The sequence below is a fragment of the Helianthus annuus genome, chromosome 4, assembly GCF_002127325.2.
Source record: "Helianthus annuus cultivar XRQ/B chromosome 4, HanXRQr2.0-SUNRISE, whole genome shotgun sequence".
NCBI lineage: Eukaryota > Viridiplantae > Streptophyta > Magnoliopsida > Asterales > Asteraceae > Helianthus > Helianthus annuus.
This window is the reverse complement of record NC_035436.2, coordinates 171,666,316-171,678,907: the sequence shown is the minus strand read 5'-3', so window position 1 is coordinate 171,678,907 and position 12,592 is coordinate 171,666,316. Positions and strand designations below refer to the sequence as shown.

Below are 12,592 nucleotides of genomic sequence, written 5' to 3'. Positions count from 1 at the left end.
TTGAGGACACAGTTGGATGATTTATTAGCTAAAGGATTTATTAGACCTAGCTCGTCTCCTTGGGGAGCGCCAATCTTGTTCGTTAAGAAGAAGGATGGATCGATGCGTCTGTGCATCGATTACCGTGAGCTTAATAAGGTCACTATCAAGAATAGGTATCCGTTACCCAGGATCGACGATCTGTTCGATCAGTTACAAGGAGCAAGCTATTTCTCCAAGATTGACCTAAGGTCAGGATATCATCAGTTAAAGGTCAAGGATGAAGACGTACACAAGACCGCGTTTAGGACTCGTTATGGACATTACGAGTTCCTAGCGATGCCGTTTGAGCTCACAAACGCACCAGCCACGTTCATGGACCTCATGAATCGTGTCTGCAAGCCTTATTTAGATAAGTTCGTCATTGTCTTTATTGACGACATCCTTATCTACTCGAAGAGCCAAGCTGACCATGAGAAACACCTTCGTTGTATTCTCAAACTTCTGAATCAGGAGAAGCTTTATGCCAAATTTTCGAAGTGTGAATTTTGGCTTCGAGAAGTCCAATTCCTTGGACATGTCGTAAGTGAGCGAGGTATCCAAGTAGATCCCGCTAAAGTAGAAGCAGTCATGAACTGGCAGGAGCCGAAGACTCCTACCGAGATTCGCAGTTTCCTCGGATTGGCAGGATACTATAGGCGATTTATCGAGAACTTTTCGAGAATTGCTGCGCCCCTAACTTCGTTGACTCGTAAGAAGATTAAGTTTGATTGGGGCCCTAAGCAGCAGGAATCCTTCGACATTTTGAAGAAAAAGTTGAGCAATGCTCCAGTGTTGACATTGCCCGATGGTATTGAAGGATTTGTGGTGTATTGTGATGCATCACATACTGGCATGGGCTGTGTACTCATGCAGAAAGGCAAAGTCATTGCCTACGCTTCTCGCCAGCTAAAGGTGCACGAGAAGAACTACACCACCCACGATTTGGAATTGGGTGCAGTTGTATTTGCTTTGAAGCTATGGAGACATTACTTGTATGGAACCAAGTGTATAATATATTCAGATCACAAGAGTCTTCAACACTTGTTCAATCAGAAGGAATTGAACATGCGACAAAGGCGTTGGATGGAAACTCTCAATGATTATGACTGTGAGATAAGATACCATCCAGGCAAGGCAAATGTAGTTGCCGACGCCTTAAGTAGAAAGGAAAGGGTGAAACCGATCAGAATCAATGCCAAGCGCATTGAAATAAGAAATAATTTAAATGAAAGGGTGTTAGCTGCACAGAAGGAAGCTGTGTTGGAAGCTAACTATCCTGCGGAGAAGTTAGGAGTAACTGAGGAGCAGTTATCCTACGATAAAGATGGAATGCTACGACTAAACGGACGAATATGGGTTCCAGTTTATGGAGGACTTCGGGATGTTATCCTCCAGGAAGCCCACATCTCTAAATATTCCGTTCATCCTGGAGCTGATAAGATGTACCAGGATTTGAAAGCAAACTACTGGTGGATTGGTTTAAAAAAGTCAGTAGCTGAACATGTAGCAAAGTGTTTGACTTGTGCGCAAGTCAAAGCTGAGCATCAGAAGCCGTCAGGTTTGCTTCAACAACCTGAAATTCCCAAATGGAAATGGGAAATGGTGACAATGGATTTCATCACCAAGTTGCCGAAGACGAAAAAGGGAAATGATACCATATGGGTCATAGTAGATAGACTGACTAAGTCAGCTCATTTTCTACCCATCAAGGAGACGTATAGCTCAGATATGCTAGCACAATTATACGTCGATAAGATTGTAGCGCTACATGGTATACCTATATCCATTATCTCCGATAGAGATACTAGATATACGTCGCATTTTTGGAAGAGTTTCCAACAATCGTTGGGCACTCGTTTGAATTTTAGTACTGCTTATCATCCTCAGATCGATGGTCAGAGTGAGCGTACTATTCAAACCTTGGAAGACATGCTTCGTGCATGTGCGATCGACTTGGGTGGTAGTTGGGATAAGAACCTACCACTGATTGAATTCTCCTACAACAATAGCTACCATTCCAGCATAAAGGCTGCGCCTTTTGAGGCCCTATACGGTAGAAAGTGTAGATCGCCCATTTGTTGGGCAGAAGTTGGAGAAGTCCAACTGTCAGGACCAGATATCGTTTTTGAAACGACAGACAAGATCGTTCAGATCCGTGATCGTTTGAAAGCTGCCAGGGATAGGCAGAAAAGTTATGTGGATCCTAAGCGCAAAGACTTTCACTTTGATGTAGGTGATAAAGTATTGCTTAAAGTATCGCCCTGGAAGGGTGTGATGCGATTTGGAAAGAAAGGCAAGCTAAGCCCGAGATATATAGGACCTTTCGAGATTATCGAACGTGTCGGGTCAGTCGCTTACAAGTTAAACTTGCCTGAAGAACTCAGTGCTATTCATAATGTGTTCCACATCTTTAATTTGAAGAAGTGTTTCGCTGACGATTCACTGGTTATACCGCATACAGATATACACATAGACGAAAGTTTGAAATTTGTGGAAAAGCCTTTGTCGATTGAGGATCGACAGGTAAAGAAGCTTCGAAGGAAGCACGTGCCTATTGTTAAGGTCAAATGGGATGCCCGTAGAGGTCCCGAATACACGTGGGAAGTGGAATCCACGATGCAAGAGAAATACCCTCATTTGTTTCAGTAAATCTCGGGGACGAGATTTCTTTTAAGGGGGTGAGGATGTAACACCTCGAAAAATTTCGTCCAATAATGTCTTGACACGTGTCATAAGGTTCCGGTATGTGAAAACAAACTTTAGAGGGACTAAAAGTGACAAACAGTGAAAACTATGGAACGTAAGGGTCCAAAGTGTCAACAATGGCTAAATAGACTCTATGATAACCCAACATAATGTTCATAACCTTAAACGGGTGGTTTATAGATCATACGACGCGGAAATTGCACAAAAAGTGAAGTATTGTAAACTATAGGGGCCAAAAGTGTCAACATGTTTAATTTATACCTCTGAGTGAACTTTTGGCAGACCCGAAGCTTTGAGAAGCTAAAATATACTCACTAAAATATGTGGTTAAAATTTCGTGAAGTTTCGTCAACGTATGAGAAAGTTATGGCCAAAACCGTACTTAAGGGACTAAAAGCGTCAACGTCGAATTTCATGGCTTTTCGGTTGAGCGCAAAGTTATCCGAGGACATTACCATGTTGGTAAATGTCCTAAGGTTCTTAAAAACCAAGTTAGGGGGTTTACGAGTCATGATAAAGAGCCGAAACATCAATCGCGAAGACAGGGACCAAAACTGCCAATGTTTGGCAAAGTTTGACAGCAACATAGGCCAGGCGGCCCGCCTGGACAGGCTTACGCGGGCCGCGACCCAGGCCCAGGTGCAGTAACTCGTGATTTCAGCCATTTGGGTCCGAATCTTGTGTGCATTCCAGCTGTTACCACCTCCAAATGCTCCAATTAAACCCCATGCATGCCTATTACAACAGTGAGCTACTTCCAAAGCTCTGAATCCATCTTTAAATCAGATCAAGACTCATTTTCTTGGACATTTTCATAGTAACCAAGAAGCTCTCAAATTGCAAGAACTTCACAAGCATCTCTGGAGCATTTCTGGACATCAAGGCCGATTCCTAGTGTTAGCTTAACATCAATAGGACCTTGGTAAGCTTCTAATTCAGTCCTTAATTCGTTCATGCATCGATTATTAGTAAAAGTCAAACTGATTGTTCATACACTTTGACTTTCTGATTAAATAAGTTTTATTTAGTCATTTCTCAAATTGAAACCAGATATATGTTGGTATTTATGTGGGAAACAAACCCTCAAAAGGGTATTCTCTGATTCCCACTTATTGCATGCTAATTGTCGAGTCAAAGGCTTTCTTAAAAAGTCAACAGAAATGGTTTTTGTGAAAAATAGCTTAATTGGTAATGTAAAGGACATGCAATCTGTTTGATCATCATAAATAGCTTTATAATGAATATAAGAATGTGTTTTACAATGATCAACTCGACAATCTTTAGTATAAATACGAATCGGAACCGAAAGTCTTGTAAAACGACTATTTCGTAGACTATCGATTCGGATTCGTACATGCATGTTTGAGATCTGTATTGGAGAGTATTTTTGACCATTTTTATTTTGGTAAAACTCTCTGGAATTTTGTTGTTTGAGTCTATACATAGCCGATTCATTTGCATGTTTCCGATTATGCTTAAAAGTTGACTATTTTGCCCTTTTTGATATAAAACGTGATTTTTGGAAAAGTGAAAGAGTAGAAATCTTTATTTTTAATATATAAACTTGCACCGAAAATTTCGGATCAGTTGGCGGTCCAGATTGTGAGTTATGGCCATTAGCGTAAAACTATATTATAAAGTTACATAAACGGTCCTTTTCGTGTATAACCTATTTCTGGCCACGTTTTGATACAAAACTTTTTACCAACTGATGTATTATAACATTTTGGAATTTTAGATGATTTTTAATTAATTTTTGGCTGATCGTATCTTAGATCGCTTAGTTATTTCGGGTTATGTCGGTTTTGACCGTTTAAGCCATAAAATGAGTTTTACACATTCTTTTGACCCGAAACCTTTTTCTACTGATTTTATATGTTAAATAAATTATGTTGAGCCTTCTGGAAATATAAAAATTTCAGCTTTCATATATAAACCCGGAAACGGCTCTAAATCGCATATTTAGCGTTTTAAGCGCATAGTAAGCGTTATACTTGTTTTAAACCTATAAGACTTATACCTACTGATGTAATTAGCATATTTTCATATAATAACAGTAAGTATAAGTATATGAACTCAGATTTCCAGTTTTGGCAGTTTTAGCCCTTGTGAAATTACTAAAATACCCCTACGGTGCATAGTTTGATTTTAAATGTTAAGTTTGGTTTATGGGTCATACCCTACTGTTATAATATGTTAAATGGAGTATATTTACTGTATGAACCAGACCCGAACCTCAGATTTCTAATTTGACTCTTTTATAATCTTTTAAATGACCAAAATGCCCTTCTAAGGCATAAATAGAGTTTAAAACTATTTCGGGCAATATAGAACATAACTTACTGATATTATATCATATTTAAAGCATATTATCTCAGGGAACTTGCATTTGACTCTTTTGGCTACCCGTAACGCCCTTTTTGCGTTCGGTTCGGTTTACGTAACTAGTTTGCGTAAATTGACCGAAACGGGTCAAACGTTATCATTTTTAACTCAAAATCCAGAATGTATTTAGTATACCCATATTATACAAGTATTCAAACTTGTCGGGTCTAAATCACATTCTATCCGGTCTTTCGCTTAATCGTGCGTAAACCGTATCATTCTTAAAACTAACCGGTCAAAGCTTAGGCTTAAATAAAAGACCCGTTAGGAATCTAATAGGTTAATTATAAACCTTTGTTCCAGATTAGGAGGCCCAGTAAAAGCTATCACACTTACCGTTTGTGTTACATACTTGCTCAGGTAAATACATTTTGACTTATTTTCCCGATACGGGCTTGGGGTACGGTATTTAAAATACCGCTTGATCGGGCGCACAAGTCCTGCGCCTTATGGGTGTACAGTCTTGAATAGCTTGTGCGACTCGTTTAAACAGTCTTGTCTTACTTTAGGCTTTGGGGGGTTATTGACCGTGTCCCGGATATCCTTGGCATTATCTTACGAGATGGCCACGACCAGAGCACGGGGTGTAGGCGTACACTCGGCGTGTATAACTCTTTAATGTGGTGTGTCATTTAATTCTTAGCCCGGACAGCAGATCCCGGGCCACCAAAGATACGAGTGCATGTAAATCGTTCACAAGTTTATATTGCATAATTATCCCAAGTTAATAAAAATATTTATGCCTTGTGCATTTAAATCAATTTTCAATCATTTTCAAAATGAGTCAGTCGATTTGTATTTACCAGTGTAAACTGACGTATTTTTCCCAAAAGGTTAAGTGCAGGTACTATACGAAAATAGGCTGGCTGTTTCCTAAGAGCGTCCACTATAGTCTCGCAAGCTCGGACGACAAAATATCTGTTGAACTATTTATTCTTATTTTTATTTGATCCGCCTGTGGATCCGTTTCAACTACTTATGATGTTATTATGTCATTTTAAATTAAAGTTGAAATGTATCTATTCTGCTTCCGCTGTGCATTATTATATTGTGTTGTTTGTCTATGACGATGCCAACTACGTCACTGTACCCCACACCGGGCCCACCGGTGACACGTGGAGATCGGGGTGTGACATCAGCCGTCGGTTTCTAACCTAATGCCACCGCTATACTCAGCCGCGCTTACGGCGGCGTTATCTACACCACCTCATCAGCCGGTCATCATGCCAACAGGGGTAATGAATGCCCCTGTCACACCAGGAAATCAGATGTATTTCCCGGGATATTGCTATGCGCCCCCTTTCGGGTATTTACCCTCATACGGGGGGTCAGCGTATCCGTTTCAGGGAACAATGCAAGGAAGCTCTCAATCGCCGTACGCGGCTTACATGCCGCCATGGTGGAATTTTCCAACTCCACAACCAATGTATACCCAAGCGCCAACTGAATCTGTGCACGACAGAGAAAATGCAGTCAGACCCCGGATGACCACTTTGGAAAACTCCAATCTGGTGGCAGGACCTGCCCCGGGGGTGAACGTTCCACCCACGCAACCCGTGAATGTGGAAGAAGACGAACTAACCAGACCATACAAGCCGGTAGACGCGATGTTCCGGTCCAAATTCACTCGCAGGATCGCCGAAGCTCCTATCAGGGAAAAACCTAAAATGCCCCAAACGGTCGGTAAGTACGATGGCCTCACCGACCCAGACGACCATCTCAATTTATTTAAGAGCGCGGGTGAAGTGGCTTGCTGGCCCATGCCCCTATGGTGTAAAATGTTCGTACAAACCCTCGTGGGAGCGGCACGAGTATGGTGGGACAGCCTGCCCACGGGCGAGATAGACAGCTTTGAAGATTTGGAGTCAAAGTTTATCTTACAGTTCAGTCAGCAGCGCCGACATACGAAAGATAGGAACGAACTCCTTCATATTCGTCGTCGAGACAATGAGACGGTAGAAAACTTTATCATCAGGTTTAACAAAGAAAGCCTAGCGATACCAGGCGTAACCAACGATCTGGCATGCGGAGCATTCCTCCAAGGAGTTAACGATGATGAACTACTGAGAACACTGCATGGAAGGGACGGGGTACCCCCAACCATAGATGAAATACTGCGAATAGCCAAAGTATATGTTATACAGGAAAAAGCAGTAGCGGCCAGCCACGCGGCCAATAGAAAGAAAGAAGCCCTGAAAAATCAGGAGGAAAAAGATCACCGGGGGTCTAAAAGCAAACATAGGGGAGACCGATATCAGAAGAACGACAAGGACTCGCGATACGACAGACACCGAAGCTCCTATTCAAGGAACGAGACGTCAAAACCTCGGTCTGAATATCCCAATTTAAGCAAAACCCCGGCTGAAATTCTTGCCTCAGAAAATCTCAGGCTTAACCCACCAAAACCATTGAAAGACAACCCGAACAAAGATACGAGTAAGTACTACGAGTATCACAAGGGGAGCGGGCACGACACTAACGACTGCTTTCAACTTAAAAAACAGATTGAATATTTCGTGAAGTCGGGAAAATTAGCACACCTAGTGCGAGATATCAAGCAAGGACCGCCTGTGGTCAAGGAGGAGAACGACAAAGCGGCAGGCAAAAGGCCGCGCGAATTGAACATGGTTCATGCTGACATAGGAAGAGGGGCGAAGCGGAGTTTCTCCACGCTCGAGCCTTGGATGTTGGCAACAATGACTATACAACCACGAATGGAGGACTTGCATCTTACCACAGACGCCCTGATCATCTCCGCGGCAGTAGGAGATTACCGCATGAGGCGAATCCTGGTCGACACCGGAAGCTCGGAGGATATCATCTATGAACATTGCTTTAACAGAATGCAACCAGAAGATAAGAAGCTGCTAGAATCAGTACACGCCCCTATCAAAGGGTTCACAGGAGAGAAAGTTGATCCCATTGGTCAAATCACCTTCCTAGTAACCTTCGGGCAATCACCCAAAGAAAGAACCATACTACTAACTTTCCTTGTAGTCCGCGCTGAGTCATACCACAATGTGATTATCGGAAGATTCACGCTGGGAAAATTAGACGCCATAGTCTCCACGGCAAGAGGTTTTATGAAGTTCCCAACACCACAAGGCATCGCTACTGTATTTCGCGATAGAATCGGAGAAGTGTTGAATACCAAACGATGTCGCCAAGGGCCCACTGGGGTCACGGGACCAGAAAGATGGGTATTGAGCACGCGCCACCCGGACCAAATGGTCACAATTGGGGACACACTTTGTCCCCAGAAGTTAAAAGCGATTTGAAGCAATTGTTAAAAAGAAATGCGGACATCTTCGCTTTCGAACACTCCGATATGACGGGAGTTCCCTGTGACAAAGCGGAACACAAGCTCGCCACGTTCCCAGGTGTTAAACCGGTCGCTCAGGGTAAGCGCAGCATGGCCCCGGACCGCCGGGCAGCAGTTGTCAAAGAAGTACGCAAGTTAGTGGAAGCTGGAATTCTCAGGGAAACACAATACCATACTTGGGTGTCCAACCCGGTCATGGTGAAGAAACCAGATGGCACATGGCGAATGTGCATCGATTTCAAAGACCTAAACAAGGCGTGCCCAAAAGACGCGTACCCATTGCCCGAGATTGATTTAAAGGTCGACTCCCTGGTACCCTATCGATTTAAGTGTTTCCTAGACGCATATAAAGGGTACCACCAAATTAAAATGTCCAGGGAAGATGAAGAGAAAACAGCGTTCCATACCGACGTCGGCATCTTCTGTTACACCAAGATGCCTTTCGGGCTACGAAACGCAGGAGCTACCTATCAGAGGCTCATGGACAAGGTGTTCGAGACACAGATCGGGCGAAACTTGGAAGTCTATGTAGACGACCTCGTAATCAAGAGCAGCGAAGAAAAACAGATGCTGGCAGATATAGAGGAAACTTTCCAGCGACTCAGAGAATACAACATAAAATTAAATCCAAAGAAATGTTCGTTTGGGGTGGAAGAGGGGAAGTTCCTGGGGGTAATAGTCACCCGAGACGGTTTTAAAGCTAACCCAGAAAAAGTAGCCGCCATATCGCGAATGCCTTCTCCCCGAACGCTGAAGGAAGCTCAAGCCCTAAACGGACGACTGGTAGCAATCAACAGGTTCTTAGCGAGGCACGCAGAAAAGTCATTGCCATTCATAAAAACACTAAAAGATTGCCTCAACAAGAAGAATTTCAAATGGACCAGCGGGGCGGAACAGGCTCTACAGGAAATGAAGCGCTTCATAGAAAGTTTACCTACGCTGACCGCGCCCAGACCCGGTGAAGTGCTAAAGATGTATTTAGCAGCAGCTCATACGGCGGTAAGCGCCGTACTCATGGCCGAACGAGAGGGAAAACAAACACCAATATACTACATAAGCCGGGTGCTAGCGGGGCCTGAAACGCGCTATCCTACACTGGAAAAGCTAGTTTTAGCATTAGTACACGCCACGAGGCGATTAAGAAGGTACTTTCAGGCACACCGTGTACAAGTCTTAACCAACTACCCGCTACAGCAGGTTCTGCACAAGCCAGAGGTTTCGAGCAGGTTGGCCAAATGGGCCATTGAGCTAGGGGCTCTAGATATTGAATATCAGAAGCGAACGGCGGTTCAGGGGCAAGTGATCGCTGATTTCATAGCGGAAATACCGGAAGGAGAGGTCGTTACGGACCCAGTCGTCCAAGATACACCAGAGTCCAGCACTGCAAGGCAGACTTGGAAGCTATACACAGATGGATCATCTAGTGGGAAGGGGTCCGGTGCAGGCCTAATGCTGATAAGCCCAGACCAAATCAGGCTAATGTACGCTCTACGTTTTGACTTCGAGTGTTCTAATAATGAAGCGGAATACGAGGCATTATTGGCAGGGTTACGAATGGCAAAATCCATGGGGGCAGCCAGGGTAGACGCATATGTCGACTCGTTGTTGGTTAACAATCAGGTCAACGAAACGTATGAAGCTAAAGACGAGTCAATGGCAAAATACCTGGCGAAAACTAAAGAACTCATGGATTCCTTCGACAAAGTCATGTTAAACCACGTACACAGAGGGAAGAATCAAATAGCAGACGCCCTAAGCAAACTCGCCACCTCAGGCATGGAAAAGGAAGTCAAAATCGAAACGCTACCGGCACTCTCAATCGAACCGCGGAGTATCTCCGCTGTCACAATAGAAGAACCTTGCTGGTATACCCCGATCCTACGCTTTCTCAAAACAGGTGAACTACCCCCCGCCAAGGGCGAGGCACAAAAGATACAAACAAAAGCGCTACAATATGAAGTCAATGATGGTGTCCTGTATCGAAAATCTTACTTGGGTCCGCTGCTGCGATGCGTTTCCCCAGTAGAGGCAAAGTACCTCATCAGCGAGATTCATGAGGGTATATGCGGCATACACGCCGGACCTAGAGCAGTGGTGGCCAAAATTCATAGCGCGGGATATTACTGGCCCGGGATGCACGAAGACGCTGTAACAGAACTGCGAAAATGCCTTAGCTGTCAGAAGTTTGCTCCTCAAACAATTTGGCCCAAAAACAGTCTGGTACCGGTGACATCAGCGTGGCCTTTTCAGAAATGGGCCGTAGATATCGTGGGACCTTTCCCGCCGGCTCCCGGGAAGTTAAAGTACCTAATTGTGGCGGTTGATTACTTCACCAAATGGGTGGAAGCAAAACCTTTGGCTAAGATAACGGCGGAAAACGCCAAAAAGTTTCTCTGGGAACACATCGTATGCAGGTTCGGCTTACCGCTCTACCTGGTAAGTGACAATGGGACACAGTTCACGGATAGAATTTTCCAAGAATGGTGCACCGATCTCCACATCCAGCAGATTTTCACGTCGGTAGCACACCCACAGGGTAACGGACAGGTGGAGCGGACGAACAGGAGTTTGCTAGAGGGCATCAAAAAGCGACTGGGGCACGAGGGAAGCTCGTGGGTGGAAGAATTACCACATGTCCTTTGGGCACATCGAACAATGCCCAAAACTAGCAACAACGAAACCCCATTCAGCCTTACCTACGGAATGGAGGCGATGATACCCGCTGAAGCAGGGTTACCGTCATTACGCCGTCTCAACATAAGCAATAACAACGATCAATCGCTGAGAGAAGGCCTAGATTTGTTGGAAGAAAGGCGCGAGGCGGCCGCCATCAGCGAGGCACGATATAAGAAAGCGTTGGAAAAATATTACAACAAACGGGTGGCTAAACTAAGTTTCAAGGCAGGCGATTACGTCATGCGTGACAACGAAGCAAGTCGAATGGAACCTTCAGGAAAACTGGGCCCAAACTGGGAAGGCCCTTATGTCATTCAAGAAGATCTGGGTAAAGGGGCCTATCGCCTATCCCGACTAGATGGTACGCCAGTCCCGCGCAGTTGGAACATCGCCCAGTTGAAGAAATGCTACCTGTAAAACCTTGCTCCTAACAGCAAGAGTTAACTATCTTCTCCAATTCACATTTGTAACCCGTGTCGGGATTTTTTCTGCTTTTCTTTTATTGCTTCATGCAAGTTTAATAAAGATTTAAGTTTATTTGTTACAAAAGTTACCATCGCACGATGAATGCATCAAACGGTAAAAACACAAACAAAACCCTTAAACACGAAACATTTTTCATTTATATAAGTCATAGGGCTAACGATAACAAGCGCTTACGGCGGGTATCTTGGTAATAGATACATACACCGCCTCAAAACAGATAGGCATCATCACATGTACATGACCTATCTCAAAAAACAAAAAACCAAGTACTTGTCCCTGTTTCTAAAAACCAAACATAAGGGAACCAAAATACAGAACATGTTCACAACACCTACTGAGGAAGGCTGGGTGCCATCACCACTGCAGGGGTATGCACCACCACCTCACCACCATCATCATCATCATCCACAACCACAACGGGATCGACGGCCAAATGGTCAGTTGAGCCATCAACCATTGGGGCCACCATACTTGAGCCATCCATCTGCTGCCTCCTCGTCCGACCACCAGAATGGCGCTGGTACGTTAGACGGTATCGCTGTTCAGGGTCCACCGGAATTAGACCAGACAGCACATCAGCTGATAGCTGCACTCCGGGATCCACTGGTTGAGGATCCTCAATAACAATGCTCTGACATGCTCGGTTGGCACGAACCGGAGCAGCATTGGGAATGGGTCTTCTCCCCCTAAGCATCGATTTTGTCACCGGGTGTTGCAGCATTAGCAGGCCATCGGCAGCGTCAAGAACCCGGAAGATCTCGGAGAGTCTTTGTCTATATCGTTTTCGTTCCATCATAAACACACAACCAAAAAAGGAAACGAAAGGTGAATTTATAGCAGTAGTTAAAAAGTTTTGACAGTGGTGACGTCGGATGTATTAATGAAAAACAATCATCACAAGTCACAGAGCCATATTTTACAAGTCGGTGGTGTCAGAAATCATGACATCTGCATTAATTTAGCTGTCAAATCAAAACAGAAATGGGCACTAAACCC

The 12,592-nt window shown here is 44.2% G+C and overlaps 1 protein-coding gene across 1 annotated transcript; it reads left to right on the top strand.

The window, feature by feature from the left end:
• The first annotated feature begins 8,440 nt into the window (after positions 1 to 8,440).
• Positions 8,441 to 11,527, top strand: LOC110933359. The gene has a single exon (XM_022176588.1). The coding sequence runs from the start codon at positions 8,441 to 8,443 to the stop codon at positions 11,525 to 11,527; it is 3,087 nt and encodes a 1,028-aa protein (XP_022032280.1).
• The last annotated feature ends 1,065 nt before the right edge of the window (positions 11,528 to 12,592 follow it).

What these genes read in the sequence shown, in the direction of transcription:
- LOC110933359 (XM_022176588.1), top strand. Translation starts at nt 8,441, where the DNA reads ATGACGGGAGTTCCCTGTGACAAAGCGGAACACAAGCTCGCCACGTTC.